Raw genomic sequence first — 21,626 nt, forward strand, 5'->3', positions numbered from 1 at the left:
TTTGGAGTGGATGCTGGAACTTGAAGACTTCAGGGCAGACAAAAAGGAAAGGGAAGATGATATAATGTAGGGAAAGCAGGGACAAAGTAGGACCAACAAGCATTAAGTGGAACCCACAAGGATGTAGACTAGAGCCCATGTCAGTCTTTCAGCATTGGTGATGGAGGTGTCCTGTAGGAGAAACTGGTGCTATTCTTCATGGAGTTAAACGTGCAGCAGTGCCTACAGAGCCAAGGTTACAAGTTGCAGCTCCAAATACAGGGTATCTGAAGAAATTCCCAGCTGAAGTTTGGCACTGCCCAGCCAGGTTAGTCTAGAGTCATCAAGAGGTCTCAGCATGAAGGTTCCACACCCTAGTGTCCTATACCCCAGACACACCTTGGGGTCTCTCAGGCACCCACCAGCTGCTGTGGGATGTTGCTGGGGAAGGTGAACATAGACTCAATCCAGGGCCACACCCCCAGCTGCATGAAGCCAGTGTTTAAAATGAGGAAGCCACACATACCAGAGTCCTGGTGACTGCAGGCCACTTCCACCATCTCTCCCACTCTCACTCTCAACCTCTTAGGAAAACCAAAGGCTCTCCTACCAGGCCATTAGCACAGAACTGCATATCTTTACTTTAACTCTTGTGGTGAGCCATGAAATAAATCTATTTGCATGGAAAAACAAGACAGCCAGGACACCTGGGTGGCTCAGTGGTTGAGTCTGCCTTCCACCCAGGGCACGATCCCAGAGTCCTGGATTTCACCTCAGACTCCCTGCATAGAGCCTGCTTCTCTCTCTGCCTCTCTCTCTATGTCTCTCATGAATGGATAAATAAAATCTTTAAGAAAAAAAAAGACAAGAAAAACAAGATAGCTAAAAGCAAGGTGGAGCTCTGAATATATTTGTGTTTTTTTTTAACTTCCAGGGCCTGACTCCCCTCAGGAAGTAGAGCCAGATGCCTTCACTGTGGGCCAGCAACTGATTGTCCCAGAGCCATTCTCCGAGGGTTTTCTTGGCCTCCTCAGATCTGAGTTGCCCTGCATGAGAGAGAAGAGCAGCCACATTAGAATCAGAAGCATGTAGTATGAAATTTAAAATAGGCACTTGTCGGCCATTTCCATTCAACTCAAGCCTCCAGGCTCTTCCCACTTGCAAAACTCGGTCTCAGTCAATGCTCAGGATGTGATGAGGCTAAATGATTCACCTGAAAATTTAGAGGCTCAGGAGTCATGATTGTCAGATGGGAAGGGGATAGACAAACAAACCTCCCTTTTCACACATACCTGCCTAGCAGCACCAGGTACCCCCTCGGCCCCCCCACCTCCACCCTGCCCCAGGTCTCTCACTTTGGGCTTAGTGGTGTAGGTGTTACTACACCAATGGCTGGATAATCCATTGTGTCCATTCACTGAGTAGCATTGGCCCTAGATTGTGATCTTCCTGGTATCCTCAAAGCACAGGTCCACACGAATTAGAGTATTGAACCAAAGCTCTATTTTTGGGAGGCCTGCATGGGGTGAGGGGATGTTCAGATCCAGAGATCTGGGTCCCAGTCCCTGTGAGGCCAGGAAGAAGGAACTAGTGTTCACAGGAGGTCCCAGCAGCAGTCAGGGACTGCGCTCTGGAAGGCGCAATTGCCCCTCTGGAGTGGGCTCGCCCTGGGGCACCAGGTTCACCCACCAAATGCTGTATCCACCAGGCAGCCTTGACCTGGACCAGTATCAGGTTCTTAGAATCTTCTGGCTTTCCCATTTGAATCTCCTGCAGGCATTCAGATCGCACGTGAACCCTGCGATTTAGATACAACCTAGAGGGTAAGACGGGGGTTCTGCTACCCCCTCCCAGGCTGGGGTGATGGGGTGGGCATCTGCCTGCACCTGCTCTGTGTGTCTATCCATCTCCACCTCTGGAGTTTGCTTCTGAGCTTCAGGGAAAATTCCCCATCCTCCTCCCAGCCCTTAACTCAAGGGTGTCTGCATGTCCCTCCCAGGTTTTCCCTAAGCACTGGCTGCCAGGGTTTGGGGAGAGGGGCAAGGAAGCGAGGACACAGACAATCTCCCCGCAGCCTGGAGACAAGCCCAGTCTTTCTGGATGTGATTCCAGTCTCTCACAGCCCAGAGGAAAGATCCCCTCAGGAGAACAGGGAAAAAATTGCTTAGGGAAGAAGTGACTGAATGAGGCCCTTTCAGATTATTTGTGAGGGAGACTATCTGCTGTGGTTTTCAACAAGCCCGAGATGAATGCGGAGCTCTATCGCTGAGAATCCCTGTAAGGTAACAGTGTGCCATCTTATCCAGGCCAGGTAACTGGGAGAAGTTATCGAACTTATTTGTGGTTCACAACCTACGTGAAGAATACATTAGAAGTATATAAATGCTGGGTAAAAATACTCCCTTGTCTTGCCTACAGCAATGTTATAAAAATGTCTTGATTGGGTTAAAGTGTTAAATGTTTATTGCTTCAGAGATGTGCTTAAATCTTACTTTCCTGAAGGTATGTCCTACACAGCTGATGTTCAAGTTTTCTCAAAAGCAGCTTTTTTTTTTTTTCTTTTTTTGAGGGGGGCGCTAAGAGGGAGTGGGCTGGAGGCAGAGAATTGACAGAGCCTCTCTGTAAGCCCAGCGCTAGGGGACTTTTAAGAACTTTGTGACATGCCTATCACTATTTGGGCTTTTTCCCTATCTCTTGTTTAATTCTCATGCCCAGTATTCATTTTATATTATTTTTCCTCTTGGTGTAATACAAAATTTCATCCATTTAACATTTCATTTACTTAAGTTATCTATGCCCTATTTTACTTTGTCCTGAAGTTGGGGGTTTGCTTTTTTTCCAAAGGTGTGTGTTCACTTCAAGGTTCATTTATTTCCTCTTGTTGTGGAAGACTGAAAGCATTTAATATAGGACTCTAGAGTACAAACCTGGACATGTGTCATTACCTTCATATAGAAAATAAAATTTAGCTATCATTTAAATTTAAATTCTATACCAAACTATTCATCAAGTATGAGGGAAGATTATGGGGCCCCTGGGTGGCTCCATGAGTTAAGTGTCTGATTTGGACAGGTCATGATCTCACGGTTGTGAGTGAGATTGAGCCCTGAGTCAGGCTTTGTGCTGGGTGTGGATCCTGCTTAAGATTCTCTCTCTCGGGGATCCCTGGGTGGCGCAGCAGTTTGGCACCTGCCTTTGGCCCAGGGCGCCATCCTGGAGACCCGGGATCGAATCCCACGTCAGGCTCCTGGTGCATGGAGCCTGCTTCTCCCTCTGCCTGTGTCTCTGCCTCTCTCTCTCTGTGACTATCATAAATGAATAAAAATTAAAAAAAAAAAGATTCTCTCTCTCCTCCTCCCTCTCGTCCTCCTTCTCTAATAAAAAAAAAAAGTATTTAATCTTCCCCTATGAGGGAAGATTAAAAATACTAATTATGAAAGACCTAAAAAAATGATAGATTGAAACACACATCATTCATTATGCATCCTGCCAAAAAATCCCTTTAAAATGACAGTAAGCAGATTATTAAAAGACATAAATGCATAAAAATAAAGAATGGTCAGGATGAAGGATGGCTAAAAATATATATATACTGGAAGCTAGAAAGCAGATGGAAGTGTGGTATTTGATTAAGACCAAAGAAAGCCATAAACTAAGCCTTGAAAAAGGCTGGCTTCTTCTGTAGAATCTCAGTCTGCCTCAGATGAGAGGCAGAAAGTACCTCTCAAAGTGAGGATGAGGGTAGAAGAATTAGTTGAAAGTACATATAAGAGGCAGAAGGATTGCCCCCCTTCTACCATTCTGTTCCTGTCATTGATTGAAGGCCTATTTGAAATTGGTATAGATTCAGAAAGGTTTTGGACTCTGGGCCAACAGATGCTACAAGAGTAAAAAGGTGCAAGAGCAAATAAGGAAGTTAATACAACTCCTCTGTCCCTGTTTGGCTCACATAACCCTCGGACACAGATTTACACCTTCCAGGCAGAAAGGTGGATAATTCCTCTCAGGTGAAACTGATTAGTTCAAGAAAACACAAAACCCTGATAATAAGGAGGAAGGGCTTGCCTACTGAGTTTCCTCTGTGTGAGAAATACTTAGAAAGGATTCCCCACTCTGGAGATAGGCAGTGTTGATGGGACAGTAATGTGTGTTTTAACTTGTCCTCCAGGTGATTTTGTTGTAGCTAAAGTTTACAAACTATTGAGATAGCTTATCTTACAATGAAGCCCTTGAGTAAACTCCTGTTCCCAAAGCTGTCAATCAAGCTTTCTTAAGAGATGACTCTTAAACAGGAACAGCCATATATAATGAGCAATATTCCAAGAAAATCTCTAGCATAAAAGAGAAATCTGAAAACAGAAGCAATGTAGCAAATAGAAGAAAACTTGAAAAGGCATTCATATATTCTGAAGGATAAGAGAAGACATTAAATCCATAAACACATAAAAATATTCAAAGACTAGAAGAGCTTTATCAATAGGAAAGAAACTTTATGAAAAATATGTGAAAAGTCTAGAAGATCCACTAAAAAATGTAGCAGTCACCAACAGAGATTTCAGAAGATAGAGAAAATGTTGAGGAAGATATTGTCAAAGAAATAGTTCAAAAAGGGACACCTGAATGGCTCACTAAGTTAAGCATCTGACTTCAGCTTAGATCATCTTCTCAGAGTGGTGAGATGGATCCCAAGTAGGGTTCCATGCTCCCTGGGGAGTCTGCTTTTCCTTCTCCCTCTGCCTCTCCTCCTCCTGTTCATTCTCTCTCTCCAAATAAATTAATTAATTAATTTAAAAAATAGCTCAAGGGATCCCTGGGTGGCGCAGCGGTTTGGCGCCTGCCTTTGGCCCAGGGCGCGATCCTGGAGACCCGGGATCGAATCCCACATCGGGCTCCCGGTGCCTGGAGCCTGCTTCTCCCTCTGCCTGTGTCTCTGCCTCTCTCTCTTTCTCTCTCTGTGACTATCATAAATAAATAAACATTAAAAAAAATAAATCTAAAAAATAGCTCAAAAATTTTCCTAGGACTGAAAGAGAAGGCATACTGAAGGCACACCAACTGATCAACACAACGGATAAAAGAAAATTACACAGGCACTTTATCAGGACATTAAAGGACAAGGACATTAAAGGTCCCAAACATGTACAGAGACAGAACAAGAAAATGACAGGCAAAAAGAATGGGAACCTATTCTGTGTACTATCATAATGGTGAATATCATACATTTGTTAAAACCCATAGGATATACAAGAGTGAACATTAATATAAACTATGGTCTTTGGGTGATAATGATGTGTCCTTGTAAGCTTACTGATTGTCAACAAATGTACCACTCTGGTACGAGACATTGCTAGTGGGGAGGCTGTGTTGTGTGAAAGTGGAATTCACAGCTCAATTTTGCTGTGGACCTAAGCCTGCTCTAAAAGACAGTCTTAAAAAAAGGAAGGGAAATCAGAATGGTATCTCAGTTATCTAGCAATGTTAGAGGCCAGAAGACAACAGAATTGCCTTAAAAATTGTAGAGGAAAAGTATTTAAAACTCAGAATATAGCCCAAATTATGGACAGGTGGAAAATTTTAAAACATTTTTGGGCATCCAAAGTGTTAAGATATTTATCTCCCGGGAAGAGAATATATTCCACCAAAAAAAGTCAACTGATAAAGGATTCCTTTTAGAGAATGTGCAGCCTGAGCATTGCAGTCTCTGCAGGGAGTTGCAGTCAAGGACTCAGGCCCTTCCAGAACCATTAAGCCCGTTTTGAATATTTACATTCCTAGGTCTCTATTCGAGGCCTTTGTCAGAGGTCTTTTTCTGCAGCCTCTGCTGAAGCATCCTCATGGAGCTGAAGGGGAATAAGAGGCAGGAGGAAACCTTGAGGAAAGTTTTACTCACTGTTACTCTGTAGCTAGTACTTTCCTACTCCAAGCCCTTCCTCCTTTCCCTCCTCCTCTGCCCCCACCTACCTTGGGATCCATAAAACTACCAGAGTTTTTGTTTTCCCTCAACTGTGAGACAACTCCTATGTCCGTGCTTATTACCTGACCACATTCCGTGTGGGAAAATGGAACAGAGGGAGGCAGCACTTCCTCTGCTTTTAGCCTCTTGCTTATAAAATTACTGTAGGCGATTAAAGGTTTAACTTTCTTTTTTGGCTTGTAGCTTTAATTGGCTACTCTGACACCTGGCAGCTCAGTTCTCACTCCCTGCTAATCAGAGCTCCTGACAACCTCCTTCCCTAGGCATCACTAACTGCAAAAAGTCATTTCATGTAATTTTGCATGAGTGATCCAGACAAGTTCATAGTTTACAGGATTCATTCTCTTGGCCTGGGTGGGACAATTAGGATTCCTGATTCCAACACATTTTATAGGGATTAATTGTTCTTGTTTTTATCATATGGTCCTGATGCAGATCTACTGCATTTTGTTAAAGGAGGCCACAGTTTTAAATATACCTCTAGATCGAACACTCGTCATCACATAACCAAAACTATAAAACTATCCTGATTTCCCTGAAATTCTTACTCTGGCTTAAACAAAACCTAAGCTTTTCTCATGTCAGCATAACCTTGTAGCTTCCTAGCCAATCAGGTACAAACAGGTAAGCTTATGTAATATTCTAAAAAAGAATGTCTGTTTCTAGCAGTCAATCACAACACAAAACAAGGTACTTCATTCATGCTTTATAACCTGAGCTTCAGGCTGATTTTGGTTTGGAAGTCTCCCTATTGTCCAAGTTTGTTTCCCACTCAGAATGGGAGTGGGAAATGGGTGGTTCGTTTCACATAAATTTCTCTGAATTTTCTTTTGACACATTCTATCCAGGGTCCTGTGTTTCTACATAGTCATTCTCTCACCAGATGATCTCTAAGATGATCTATGAACAAAAAAAGCAACAAGACCTGGCAATGCAGTTGACCATGAAGACAATGGAATGCTCTCCAAACAGTGAGAATGTGGATTTCTAGTTTTCTCTGAATTGGTCAACATCTCAAAATGAGAGAATGGCCAAAAGTGGGAAATGAGAGACTGAGTATATAAATAGATAAAAGCCAGATATACTTTTGTATATGTTTAGAATTTTCCACAATACAAAATTTAAAAAAAATTTTTTTAATGTCAGTATCATTAAAGATTAATTCAACAACAAGAGGAATGATTCTGGATTAGAAGAGACTAGAGACATGATAAGTAAACGCAGTGTGAGCTCCTTGACTGGACTGTAAATTAAAAAAATAGTTATAAAGTATATTATTGGAAAAATTGGTAAAATTGAAATTGGGCTGTATATTAGACAACAGTATTGAATCAATGTTATATTTTTTGGATGAATAATTTTTTTATCTTCAAATTTAAATTTATTAAGACATTCAGCTATGTCTGTCAGTCTACATCCAAATTTGCTACTAAAAATAAAATAAAGTCACATCCCACATTAGGAATATCAGGTCGGAAAAACACTTTTTGAGCCAAGCCTATTGTATAAGTAAATGACTAGTTTCTTTTCATATCAAAATTCCCATAAAAAATCACATTCCCCCTCCCCAGTTCTACCTGTTGCCATGATGAATGTAAAAATTTAAATATGACACATCCTTGTCAAAGAAAAGGTGCAAAGTCTATTAACAGCTTTAAAAGTGGCATTTGCAGAGTGTGATCATACAGTTATGTACTGATTCCCAAAGTGCAAATATTGCCATAATTTAACACTGTTTTGATTCAGTTGCAAGAATTTAACATTACACAGGATCAAAAAGTACACTTATGGCCTTGGATGAATAATTTTATATGGTTATTTAGGAGAATGTCCTTGTTCTTAGGAGATAATGTTAAAATACTTGGGGTAGAGTGTCATGATGTTTGCCACTTACAAATAGTTCATTAAAGACTGTATGTAGGGAGAAATAAAATAAAGAAAATTTAATTAGTGAAACTGAAAAGTATAGAATATAAATTTAATGTTCTTAAAATCTCCCCATAGGTTTGTTTTTTCAAAATAAAAAGTTGATGGGAAAAGAGTATAATAAAATACATGTAATATTACAAAAAAAATAATAAAAGCAAAAATTCCCAGATACTTGTATATACATTTGTTGCAATGGAAAGATAATACAGAAATGAATAATAGTTAGCTATATTGGGGAGGAGAAGACAGGAGAAACAAGAAGGGATTGAAAACTAGATTTTTCTGGGGAGCTGGGGGGCTCAGTCAGTTGGGCGACTGCCCTCAGCTCAGGTTGGGATCCCAGGGTCCTGGGATGGAGCCCCATACCACATCAGGCTCCTTGCTCAGCAAGGAGTCTGCTTCTCCTTCTCCCTCTGCCACTCTTCCTGCTTCTGCTTTCTTGTCAATGTTAGCTTCTTGTCAAATGGGGCGGTGGTGGGGATTGTTACATAGGTATTTGTTATATAACTTTTTGAATGTGTGAAATCTGTCATAATTTAAATTTTTGACTAAAATTAAGAACACTGCGGGGCCCTTGGGTGGCTCAGTTGGTTAAGCGTCTGTCTTCAGCTCAGGTCATGGTTTCAGGGTCGTGGGATGGAGCCCCCAGCAGGCTCCCTGCTCAGTGGGGAGTCGGCTTCTCCCTTTCTCTTCTCCTCCCCTCTGCTCATGGTCTCTCTCTCTCACTTGTTCTCTATCTCAAATAAATAAAATATTTTTTAAAAATAAATAAAATTAAAAACACTGGGCAGAAATGTACATCAACACTAGCTGATTTAGGATGCTGAAAACAACGGAATCGGTCTGTAGTTCCTACATGTTCCACTTCTGACATTTCTATTTCAAAACACGACACGTTTGCTTGAATGATTCTGAAGTAGTAACCAAACACATTGTTGGGAGACAACAGGGAGCAGAAGGGAGAAAATGTAGACCCGACGAGCCTGCCCTCCGCCTGATCCGCCTGCCCACCCACCTCTGGAAGGTAAAGCAGAAGCCGTAAGATAGGCACGAAAAGTGATTCCGGGTCACGAGGCCTCCGAGTCAAGCCACGCTGTCAATCAGCTCTGTGCTGGGCAGGGCTCTTTGAGGCTAGGTGATGTCTCACTCACCTACCTGGAGATGACCCCAGGTAGCCTCTGAGGGACGGCTCAAGCTCACACGCACGCAGGTTCCAGAACCAGAAGGAAGCCCTGGGGCGGGAGTGGGGGCTGGCCCCCCCCTGTCCCCCCGCCACTGCCGCGGAAGCGAACGAGGTTCCGTTCACCCGGAACCGCCCGCGGAGCCACAGGAAGAGGCGGGGCTGGCCGGAAACCGTAAAAGGGGGCACAGCTTTCGTGCCTCCGTGGTGGTCCGGCGGCGCTATCTGGACCTTCTCTTCGCGGGCTGCTGGACCTAGCATGGCCGACGACGCGGGTGCTGCTGAGGTTCCGGGGGACGAAAGGAGGCCCGCCCGGTCCCTGGGCAGGCTGCTCAGGGCACCACTTCCACCACCGCGGATTCGCACCCGGCCTTGGTGGTTTCCAGTGCAGGAGCTGAGAGACCCACTGGTGTTTTACCTGGAGGCGTGGCTGGCTGACGCCATCTTCGGTGAGAGACCCCGCAGAGCAACTCTCTACGGTCTCTGCCGGATTTGCAGGCCACGTTTGACTCCACGATGCCGACCTTCCTTCCCCGGCCAACATTCCCTTCAAACCTAGCTCCTACTCACCTTCGACCATGTTTCTTTTCTTTTTTTTTAAGATTTTATTTATTTATTCATGAGAGACACACACAGAGAGGCAGAGGGAGAAGCAGGCTCCATGCAGGGAGCCCGACGTGGGACTCGATCCCTGGATCGAGGATCACGCCCTGGGCCAAAGGCAGGCGCCAAACCACTGAGCCACCCGGGCTGCCCCCCGACCATGTTTCCCTTCTCTCTTTTCCTGTTTAGGCCCAGACCGAGCCATAATTCCAGAAATAGAGTGGATGAGCCAAGTCCTGCTGACGGTGGACGTAGTTAGCTCTGGAGACTTAGTTGAAATCAGTATCTTCGGATGGCCCCGTGTACAAAATCGGGTGAAGAGCGTGCTCCTGAGCCTGGCATCTTGGCACCGGAAACATCGTGCCAGAGGTGAGGGTCTCTAAAAGCCTGCATGTGGAGGGAGCCCCCGGTGAACCACCTGGCGGTACCTGGCTTTCTTCCAACCTTTATTACTTAACAAAACTTTGCAGTTTCCTAACTGCAGTGTTCTACATGCAACCCCTGGGCATCCCTTTGTAGAGAGGAGTCCAAGTAGGACCTTGGGAAAGTAAACGGAAATTGAATGCATTCAGGCCTGTCGTCACTGCCCATGCCCCCTCAGCTTGGTTTCACCACTATTTCCAGATTGTTCAGAGCCCCCACCTGAGAAGTGATGCTGCTAGCACCTTCCCTCCTCCCCTACTCCCCTCAGTGATGGAGTAGTTTGGAACAGAAAGCATTTTTCCTTATCCAGCTGAGAAGATGAAACAACTTGAGGAGTTCTTGAAAGCTGGTGGGACAGGTCCCCAAACTCCTGAGCATCCTGTTGCATAAGTATTTTCAGGAGCGTTGTGAGAAGCAGCCCTGCTTCTACTACTAAAGTTCAAGAGAAGCAAGTATCCATAAGTCTCTGCATTCTTTTTTTTTTTTTTCCTGTGTCTTGATGGGTAATGCTTTGATTATTTTGATGCAAAAGTCTGTTTGTAGTGCCATTCTAGTAAAGAAGTGAATTTCCTTTTTGTCCAAGGGCATAAAGATCTTTAGTCACTTAAAATTAAGCAAATCTACAAAAGGTTGATTCTGTTCCTTCATGTCTTGATGTGAGGGGTGGGTAAAAGGCTGATAGGTAGTGGTTTTATTTTTGTCTTCTCTTCTACCATTTTTATAAAAAAGATTTTATTTATTTATTCATGAGAGAGACACAGAGATACATAGACCTAGGCAGAGGGAGAAGCAGGCTCCCTGCACGGAGCCCAGTGTGGGACTGGATCCCAGGACCCCGGGCTCACTGCCTGAGCCAAAGGCAGACGCTCAACCGCTGAGCCACCCAGGCATCCGTGCTTCTACCATTTTGAATCTGGTAATCCATATATGATTTTATGGCCAGAGTCAGGCCCTCAAGCACAGGCCCCTGACTTGCATTTCTTTCTTTCTTTTTTTTAAGATTTTATTTATTGATTGGAGACACACAGAGGCAGAGACATAGGTGGAGGGAGAAGCAGGCTCCACAGAGGGAGCCCCATGCAGGACTCGATCCCAGAACTCTGGGATAATGACCTGAGCTCAACACAGATGCTTAACCGCTGAGCCACCCAGGCATCCCTGAATTGTATTTCTTTTCTTTCTTTCTTTAAAGATTTTATTTATTTGAGATACAGAGAGAGAAAGGCAGAGACGCAGAGGCAGGCTCCATGCAGGGAGCCAGACGGACGGACGTGGGACTCGATCCTGGGAACTCCAGGATCATGCCCCAGGTGGAAGGCAGGCGCCAAACCACTAGGCCACCCAGGGATCCCCCTGAATTTGCATTTGTAATAAGCTTACGGTAGTGCCAGTGCTTCTCCTCTGAGGCTCTCACTTTGAAGTTGGTGGTTTAGCCCCTGGATAGCACCTAGTGCTCATTTTCTTAGAATCGAGCCTTCCTCCCTGCAGAGGGGTGGGTGTTTCAACACAAAAGCTGAGGCAAATGATTATTTATTCTGTTTACGTTGTGATTCACCAAAAAACAGCCAGGATCTGTTGGAAGGTATCCAGCCACTAAACCAACTGTCTCATTTTCCTCTGAGGCCAGCACAGGTGCCCTGCATGAGCTGGGTTGTTTATCCATTACCCATTACCATGCTATGACCAGTTTGTGCAAAACAGCCCCAACCTCTTGCCACCTCCAATTTCAGGAAGCAGAATTCTTAGGGGAGAAGTTGTCAAGAGCTCTATGGCTTCAGCACAGAGCTGGAATTGATTTAACTCATAAAGTTTTTTCACCCCTAAGCAGTAGTGGATTCTGGCTGTTTGCAAGGGTTCTAAACACACACATACATAAGTCTTTTATTTTTAAAGATGTCATTTATTTATTTAGACTGAGTGTGTGTGTGTGTGTGTGTGTGTGGAAATCCAAGGGAAGGAGAGGATCCCAAGCAGATTCCAAGCTGAGTGCAGAAACCGACATGGGGCTGGATCCTACAACCATGAGATCATGACTCAAAATCAAGAGTCGGAGGCTTAACCAACTGAGCCACCCAGGTTCCCTGCACAAGTCTTTTAAAATGTGCTGCTTTGATTACAAGTGATAAAGAACATTTTCCTACTTTGCTTCACATTTTTATAAAATGCTTTTACATTTTTTTCTTTATTCCTATATTCTTTAAACTCTGAAGATATGGATTTTAATTATCTATACAAGCTTTTGTAACAAATAGTAGTCCATTATAACCATAATTTTCTACCCCTTCTCAATTTTTTTGTATATGGAAAGTTTTCATTGCATATAAACTAATTACTGTTTTCTGTGCGATTTCCCTCTCATCCCAACCCCCCCTCATTATAACCCCCCTTTTTTCCCCCTAAATTTTATTTATTTGACAGATAAAGAGCCAGAGAGCACAAGCAGGGAGAGGGAGAAGCAGGCACCCCACTGAGCAGGGAGCCTGATATAGGGCTCCATCACAGGACTCTGGGATCATGAGCCAAAGGCAGATGCCCAGCTGACTAAACTGCTCAGGTGTCCCCTATCCCCTTACTTTTAAGTTTAGGTACTCCTTTTTCTCCTTCTGCAGAAATTTGATAAAAATATTCCTACAGGTTATTTCTAGTGGGAAATCTGCAAAATCATTGAACACTTTTTTTTACTATTATTTGGAGGAAGACGGTTATGCTTAAAACATTTTAATTTTCTAAAAATTATCCAGAATTAAATTACTAAATGATCTTGCACATTTTTCATCCTTTATATACATTACCATGTTGAAGCCCTAACCCCTAGTACTTCAGAATGTGACTGTATTTGGAGAGGCCTTTAAAGAGGTAATGAAAGTGAAATGCGGTCCTGTGGGTAGGTCTTTATCCAATATGACTAGGATTTTTATGGGAAGAGGAGATTATGCACATGGATAGGTGGGTGCATGGAGAAAAAGACCATGTGAGGAGACAGCAAGATGGTAGCCTTCTGCCGGATAAGGAGAGAGGCCTCAGAAGAAACTAACGCCGCTGACACCTCGATTTGGACCTTTGACACTCCAGATCTTAGAGGAAATAAATACCTATCATTTAACTTCCCTGTGTTATTTTGTTGTGGTAGCCCTGCAGATTAAAACATTTGGTATGGTTTTTCTCTGTGTTCTCTTTCACTGTGTGCTGATACAGTATTTTTACTATTTTCATAACTTTTACATAAAAGGGTAGTTCTGTCATTCTGCTTTTCAGAATTTGGAGGAAATATCTAGTCATTAGAGTGTGTACCATATACCACGCCCTGTGCCAAGCATGTAAATAGGACATGATTAACTTGCTACGGTTACAGAGCTAGGACATGGGGATGGATTGGTGAGATTTGAACCAAAACATTGGTTCCAGGATTCAAACCCTTTATACATTCCCACGTGCTTTTATTTTTCTCCACATCTGAATTTAGATTCATTTCTCATAGTTTTTATTTATTTTTAAGAGGAATTAGGTTTATTCTCTTACTTGTAAAGAATCAACCGTATTTGTTCTGCTGTTGAGGGACAAGACAATGTTTTTCTAGCAAGTTGATAGAACAGAGCTATTTATTATTTTTAAAAGATTTTATTTAAAAAAAAAAAAGATTTTATGTATTCATGAGAGACACATAGAGAGGCAGTCTTCCCCAATGTAGGACTCTATCCCCAAAATCCAGGATCACGCCCTGAGCTGAAAGCAGAGCTCAACCGCTGAGCCATCCAGGCTCTGTCAACAGAAACTTTCTCCCAATAGTATATGCAATTTGATCCTCATCTGGTAGGTACATGTAAGTGCCCGAAGATCATGGCTCTCCAGCACCAGCACCTGGGTCCTCTCCTTTGACCATACCCATGTGCTGGGGCTCTGCCCTGGTCCTGTCACCTCTGAGGTGCCTTAGGCCAGGAATGCCAAGCAGGCTACATGTTGTATGACTCTGAATAAATACAAGTGCTGCTCCAACCTTAGGATTAAGGGAAGTGAGGCAGGATGTGTCTGGGTTCCATTACAAAGACTGCTGTGCTTGATCAGTGGTGTCTGCCATAGCAACACCCTCTACACATGTCTGGAACACAGGACACGAGGGGGGAAAGGCTGCATGCTGGCCACAGGTGCAGACAGGACAAGGCATACATTCCAACCTGGCCGTAGGCAGTTGTTCAGCATCCCAGGGTGCAGTAGCTCACAGGCCCGGTGGCTGAGAAGGCATTCTGAAGTCCATGAAGGTACAAGTGGCTAGGTCCTGGAAGGAACAACAGTATAAGCCCTAAGCAAGAGAAAGCTTGGAAGGATAACTCACTTGGGGCTCCATGGGGATCTGCAAGTTGCAGGTCATGCTGGCATTAGCTCCTGATTCTCTGGAGTCTTTTTTATCCAGGGAAAGATAGCTGACTGGCTGTCAGAGTTAGGTGCAACTTGGGATAAAAACACTGTTCTGTGACCCACAGAAATAACCTTGACCTTTGGATAAACTTTCAAAAATTTCTAGTCCAAACTAAAAAAGTTTGTCTTCTATATGCTACCCAGAAACCAAAATAGAGTAAAAGGACCATCTTTAATCAAGTTACAGAGGGCATACTGCTTTGGAAAGCACTGTCTCAGCAGAAAATACCAAAGGCCCAAACATAACCCCAATTTTGCCTTCCACTTCCCTTTGATGCTGCTCCATACGTTGGGTGGAGAGAACTTCTTCCAGCTGATTTTAGGAATGTCATAGTGTTCTGTGAGTGTCCAGGGGTTAGTTGAAGTCCTTCACTCTCTCAGCTTGTGGGTTTTGGATGCTTTCTTCAGGATCCTTTCCATTTGCCACTTCTGCATCTTCTTGAAGGCTCCCCAGGCTGGAGTCCACTTGTCCAGGCCATGCTCCTTCTCCTTTGTGCTTGTTCCTTTAGCTTATTCCCATTGCTTCTAGGAATATTACTTCTGTCCATCTTTTTTTTTCTGCTTGGTCATGCCAAGCTCCACTACACTTTTCAGTCTCAGGGGCACTTTTGGACCTGTTATATGCCTCCATGATGCCAGTCAGTTCTGTAAGGATAAATGTTTTTATGATTTGTCCCATATAACCGACCACCTGGACCTGCATATACACAGGCTAGATAATGTTTGTGTACTCGTGCTGCGTGAATAACTTTGGGAACCTAATTGTTTAACGTATATATATTATCTGCCTCCAGGTCAGAACTGGCCCTTCTGTTCTGGATGCAAAGAGCTACAATCTTGTCTCACATCCCTTCGCTCCAGGCTGGACTGGCCCCCCAGAATGGAATCCTGGGAAGGGAGGCAGACACACATAGCCTAGGTTCCCTGGAAATATACAAACATGATAACATGGAAATGCAACTCGCTCCAAACTGCACATAGGTGAACAAATGTTTAATTTCAAACCCTGTTATTTACCCTATAAATTTATATGGCCCTTATGGGGATGGTCTGTTGTTGTGTCTTATCTGAGTGGAGGATACTCTACCCAGGTCTCTCAGTCCAGACTCCAGCTGGCTGTTTTCATGGGGCTTCCCCAGCTGATGAGGTTGGATGTTATAAGAACCTGATTTGATACAACTTTGCCTTATTCTCATTTATTGTACCTACTATTGCCATCATCTTGTGTAGATTTCTTTTCTCTCCTGTTTCTTTCTTTTTTTTTCTTAATATTTATTCATGAAAGACACACAGAGGCAGGCTCCATGCAGGGAGCCTGATGTGGGACTCAATCCCAGGTCCAGGATCACACCCTGAGCCAAAGGCAGACGCTCAACCACTGAGCTACCCAGGCGTCCCTCTATTAGGTTTCTATAAAAAAGTTTTCTTTCCTTTTCAAAACTGAAACATGGCTGTTATGAATTTTTTGTTCAGAATACCATCGCAGCATTATTGACTTTTCTGATGATAAATGTACTGACATGCTCAATATTTTAAAAAATAAGGCAATATATGAAGTATTAAAATAATTACTCGGGATCCCTGGGTGGTGCAGCGGTTTGGCGCCTGCCTTTGGCCCGGGGCGCGATCCTGGAGACCCGGGATCGAATCCCACGTCGGGCTCCCGGTGCATGGAGCCTGCTTCTCCCTCTGCCTATGTCTCTCTGCTTCTCTCTCTCTCACTGTGTGCCTATCATAAATAAATAAAATTTAAAAAAAAATTTAAAATAATTACTCAAAAATCCCACTGCCCATATGTTACCTTAAAGTAGCTTTCCATTACTCTAAATAATTTTCTATTATTTTGGTAAACATTTTATTGATGCACAGCATTCATACACAAAAACACATACATTCAAAATGTGAAAAGATTCATCAAACAATATAAAGGGAACACATCAATTTAACCAGCACTCAGAGAAGAAACTACCAGTACTCCAGAAGCCTCCTTTTGTACCCTCCCCAAAGGTAACTACTATTTTGACTTAAATATAAATGGAATTATTGTAAGATTTATGTTGAAAAAAATTTATACTGCAAGTATTGTATGAGTAAACCATGATTTTTTTTTAAAGATTTTATTTATTTATTCATGATAGAGACAGAGAGAGAGAGGCAAAGACACAGGCAGAGGGAGAAACTGGCTCCATGCAGGGAGCCCGACGTGGGACTCAATCCCAGGACTCCAGGATCACACCCTGACCAAAGGCAGGCGCTAAACTGCTGAGCCACCCAGGGATCCCTTTGGACTTTTCTTTCACTCCAAAACTTACCTTGTGCTCATTTGTAGTCAGTTACCTGTTTCTAACCTCAGACAACCAATCTGCTTTCTGTCTCCACAGAGTTGCCATCTCTGAACATTTGGTATAAATAGAATAATATGAAATGTCACCTTTTGAGTCTGGCTTCTCTAGTTGGAATAGGTCTGAATTTTGATTGGAGGATTTAATCCACTTTAATGTAAATATCAATATGATTGGATATATGTCTGCTATTTTTAAAAAAGGTTTTATTTATTCATGAGAGAAAGAGAGGCGGAGACACAGGCAGAGGGAGAAGCAGGCTCCATGCTGGGAGCCTGACTAGGGACTTCATCCCGGGTCTCCAGGATCACACCCTGGGCGGAAGGTGGCGCTAAACCGCTGAGACACCTGGGCTGCCCTAAATAACTTAAAAAAATTTTTTTAGTGTTGCCGCAGGGGTTATAAAAATCCTGATTTAGGGATGCCTGGGTGGCTCAGTGGTTGAGCATCTGCCTTTGGCTCTGGTCCAGGAGTAAGTCCTGCATCAGGCTCCCTGCAGGGAGCCGACTTCTCCCTCTGCCTTTGTCTCTGCCTCTCTGTGTCTCTCATGAATAAATAAAATATTTTTTAAAAATCCTAATTTATTCTACTTCAGGCTAATTAAAATTTCTTAAAAAAATTTTTTTTAAATTTATTTATTCATGAGAGACAAAAAGAGGGGCAGAGATGCAGGTAGAGGGAGGAGCAAGTTCCATGCAGGGAACCTGTTGTGGGACTAGATCCCAGGGTCGCAGGATCACGCCCTGAGCCAAAGGCAGATGCTCAACGGCTGAGCCACCCAGGTGTCCCTGAAAAATTTTTTTTTTAAATTTTTTAAGATTTTATTTATTTATTAATGAGAGACACAGAGAGAGAGAGAGAGACAGAGACACAGGCAGAGAGAGAAGCAGGCTCCATGCTGGCAGCCCGACGTGGGACTCGATCCCGGGTCTCCAGGATCACACCCTAGGCCGAAGGCGGCGCCAAACCACTGAGCCACCTGGGCTGCCCTGTCCCTGAAAATTTGAGAAAATTAGCTTTATTCCTTTACCTGACATATCTATAGCTAAACATAAAAAGGACAAAGCCTAAAATCAGTGACAATACTCGAAGGAGGAGAGGGAAGGAAGGAGTAAGGAATAAACAACTCAATACATAGAGATGCTACCTTCTCATATAGCAAAGTCGAAGTGTTAATTGATGTGGTCACTTCTCAGATTAATCTAAAAACCTAAGGCAGAGGCACCTGGTTGACTCAGTTGGTTAAGCATCTGCTTTTAGCTCAGGTCATGATCCCAGAGTCCTGGGATCGAGCCCTGCATAGCACTTCCTGCTCAGTGGGGAGTTTGCTTCTCCCTCTCCTTTAGCCTCTCTCCCCTGCTTATTCTCTCTCTCTCTCTGGCTCTGGTCTGGGATTAAGTCCTGCATCAGGCTCTCTCATGCTCTCAAATATAGATCTTTTAAAAAATAAAATTAAAACCTAATGCAGTTCCAATTATAGTCACAACCACTTTTTTAGGGGGTGATAACTGTGAGGTAAGAGTTTTTTTTTTTTTTTTTTTTTTTTGAGGTAAGAGTTCTTAAAGTCTGATTATACAGGTGCTCCAGAAGGACCTGGGAAGGCTGTAAATAAGGTTTTTCCTGGCTGTCTGGTGAAAAATTCTGATGAGGTAAATAGTGCAGATATGTATTAACTAAGTTTAAGGTACTAGCATAAGTATACAGGCAGACATAAAGATAGCCTGTTACATATGCTCCACAGCTAAGTTCTCAAGATTTTCCAGAGAATCCACGAAGAACTGAAATTGTATTCTTTTATACCGTTAGTGAGTTCACTCAAAGATGCTATCCATGCTAAACTACTTGTTGTTGGGGCACCTGGGTGGCTTAGTGGTTGAGCATCTGCCTTTGGTTCAGGGTGTGATCGCGGAGTCTCAGGAATGAGTCCCACATTGGGCTCCACACAGGGAGCCTGCTTCTCCCTCTGCTTGTGACTCTCTCTCTCTCTCTGTGTCTCTCATGAATAAAAAACAAAAACAAAACAAAAACTATTTGTTGTCAACAAGTTTATCCTGCCCCCAAAATGTGTGAGCAGGATTCACTGTTCTCAGACTGTCTCTGCAGTTTTCTAATTCCCTTGCTTTTAAATACTTTTGTTTTTGATGTTTCCTCATGTGAGCTCTGGATTATGTATTTTTAGCAAAAATGCTAGATAAATCAGGAGGCACCTGTTTTGTTTGTCCCACTCTTAGTGACGTTTAAAAAGGCCTTGTTTTGATCAAGTTTGTGAATTTGAGAGATTCTGCTAAGTAGTGCCAACCTGGCTTAACTAACATGGAGCTGTAGGAAGATCCTATCAACAATTAACTTTTTCTTTTTTTTTTTATTAAGATTTTATTTATTCATGAGAGACACACAGAGAGAGGCAGAGACACAGGCAGAGGGAGAAGCAGGCTCCATGCAGGGAGCCCCATGTGGGACTCAATCCCTGGTCTCCAGGATCAGGCCCTGGGCTGAAGGAGGCGCTAAACCGCTGAGCCACCGGGGCTGCCCGAACTTTTTCCTTTGATGCCTCTAGCCAGCCTATTAAAAAATTGTACAGAATGATTTCTTTACTAACTCTCAATAGGTTTACATGCAAAAATATCCAAACAAATGTCATTGTTTCCAAATTTCTGCAGTTTCACCTTTTTTAAAAAAAATATTTATTCATGAGAGACAGAGAGATGCAGAGACATAGGCAGAGGGAGAAGCAAGCGTCATGCAGGAAGCCAGATGTGGGACTCGATCCCAGGACCCCAGGATCACGCCCCAGCCAAAGGCAGACGCTTAACTGCTGAGCCACCCAGGCGTCCCAACCTTTGTTTCTTGACAACCTTTCATTGAGTGCCTCAGGTCTCAGTTTCCAAACAGTTTTCCCACCTAATTCACTACCTAAATTATACTCGTTCATGCAGATATAATGTACATGTAATTTAAAGAATGAAATAAGCACTCTAGGGTACCTTAATAGAACAAACTCAGTATTTTGGAAGTATACTCCTTTTCCCTTAACCAATTTTCTATGTTTTTGAGTAAGTTGCTTTATCTGCAGGAAAGAATATCCAATGGAAAAAAGACAGTCTCTTCAAAAAATGGTGTCGGGAAAACTGGACAGCAACATACAGAAGAATGAAACTGGACCATTTTCTTACACCATACACAAAAAATCAAAATACATGAAAGACCTAAATGTGAGACAAGAAACCATCAAAATCCCAGAGGAGAATACAGGCAGTAACCTCTTTGACCTTGGCCATAGCAACTTTTTGGATTTATCACCAGAGACAAGGATAGAAGCAAAAATGAACCATTGGGACTTCAAGATAAAAAGCTTCACAGAAAACCCGTTTCTTTCCAGAGAAGGAAATAATCAACAAAACTTAAAGGCTGACTATGGAATGGGAGATATTTGCAAATGACATTTGTAATAAAAGGTTAGTATCCAAAATCTATAAAGAACTTATCAAAACACTCAAAAACAAAACCAAAACAACCAAAAAAAAAAAAAAATCAAGAAATGGGCAGAAGACATGAATAGACATTTTTCCACAGAAAACATCCAGATGGCTAACAGACATGAAAAGATGCTCAACATCACTCATCATCAGGGAAATGAAAATTAGAACTACAATGAGGGCAGTTGTAAACTCAACTTTGCATTTTATTTCCCTTGTAAGTGCTTATTTAAAATTGGAGTGATTGGATAGCCCAGGTGGCTCAATGGTTTAGCACCACCTTTGGCCCAGGGCATTGTCCTGGAGACCCGGGATGCAGTCCTACGTCCAGCTCCCTGCGTGGAGCCTGCTTCTCCCTCTGCTTCTCTCAGTCTCTCATGAATAAGTAAAATCTTTAAAAAAAAAAAAAAGGGATCCCTGGGTGGCGCAGCGGTTTGGCGCCTGCCTTTGGCCCAGGGTGCGATCCTGGAGACCCGGGATTGAATCCCACATCGGGCTCCCGGTGCATGGAGCCTGCTTCTCCCTCTGCCTGTGTCTCTGTCTCTGTCTCTCTCTCTGTATGACTATCATAAATAAAAAAAAAAAAAAAAATTAAAAAAAAAATATTGGCATGATCATCTATTAGTGGTGACCAAAGGGTATGATAGATATACCACTCCCTTGGTCTTTAAAGTTAGATTTCCTTGAAAAAAATTAATAGATTTTTGAGAAAGAGCAAGGGTGGGGCAGAGAGGGAGAGGGAGAAACCCATCATTCTGCTTCTTTGCTGAGCAGTGAGCCAGATGTGGAGCTGGATCCAAGGACCTGGAGATCCTTTCCTCAGTGGAAGGCAGACGTGTAACCAAGCCACCCAGGTGCCCCGGTTTCCTTGAATTTTGTAAATGAAAATTCTCGTTACACAAAGATTACTGCATGTTGTTTTTCTGTCCTAGCACCCAGCTGTTAACAGTTTGCTTCCTTCTGCTAGCTGGGCACTGGCGTCCCACCTGCCAATAGAGCAGGAAGCCAAACAGGATAAAGGCTAATTATCACTACAAAGGCAATCATATATAAATATATTAACGTGATTAATTTTAGTGTTATCTGTCAAATACTTTCAGCTGAAAAAAAGTGGCGAAGAGAGCTGGCCATCATCCTGCACCAGGATTGCCTGCTGCTGCTGCAGTTACTAAGGGAAGAATCACCAGCACTGCTAGTGTCTCACTTGTGGCAAACCTCACCGAAGGTCGGATGACCTCTGCAAGACTTGAGGACAATAGAAGGGCAGTCCTGGCTCTTTCCTCCAATTTTTCCCTGCCTGGGTCAGG

General features: G+C 43.1%; 1 protein-coding gene across 2 annotated transcripts; it reads left to right on the plus strand.

The window, feature by feature from the left end:
• The first annotated feature begins 9,233 nt into the window (after positions 1–9,233).
• On the plus strand, positions 9,234–13,186 carry LOC121498808 (oocyte expressed protein). 2 transcript variants are annotated; one of them, XM_041769002.1, is made up of 3 exons: positions 9,234–9,511; positions 9,855–10,034; positions 12,507–13,186. In XM_041769002.1, the coding sequence occupies exons 1-3, from the start codon at positions 9,322–9,324 to the stop codon at positions 12,557–12,559; spliced, it is 423 nt and encodes a 140-aa protein (XP_041624936.1). In that variant the 5' UTR covers positions 9,234–9,321; the 3' UTR covers positions 12,560–13,186. The 2 variants fall into 2 exon arrangements, with proteins under 2 accessions (XP_041624936.1, XP_041624929.1); XM_041768995.1 differs by lacking the exon at positions 12,507–13,186 and adding an exon at positions 10,399–10,649 and having other exon boundaries at positions 9,236–9,511.
• The last annotated feature ends 8,440 nt before the right edge of the window (positions 13,187–21,626 follow it).

The sequence above is a fragment of the Vulpes lagopus genome, chromosome 1 (genome assembly GCF_018345385.1).
Source record: "Vulpes lagopus strain Blue_001 chromosome 1, ASM1834538v1, whole genome shotgun sequence".
Lineage (NCBI taxonomy): Eukaryota > Metazoa > Chordata > Mammalia > Carnivora > Canidae > Vulpes > Vulpes lagopus.

Coding starts and splice junctions, on each gene's coding strand:
- LOC121498808 (XM_041768995.1), top strand. CDS start 9,322: ATGGCCGACGACGCGGGTGCTGCTGAGGTTCCGGGGGACGAAAGGAGG. Junction 9,512..9,854: donor GCTGGCTGACGCCATCTTCG/GTGAGAGACCCC, acceptor TTTCCTGTTTAG/GCCCAGACCGAGCCATAATT. Junction 10,035..10,398: donor CCGGAAACATCGTGCCAGAG/GTGAGGGTCTCT, acceptor TTCCTTATCCAG/CTGAGAAGATGAAACAACTT.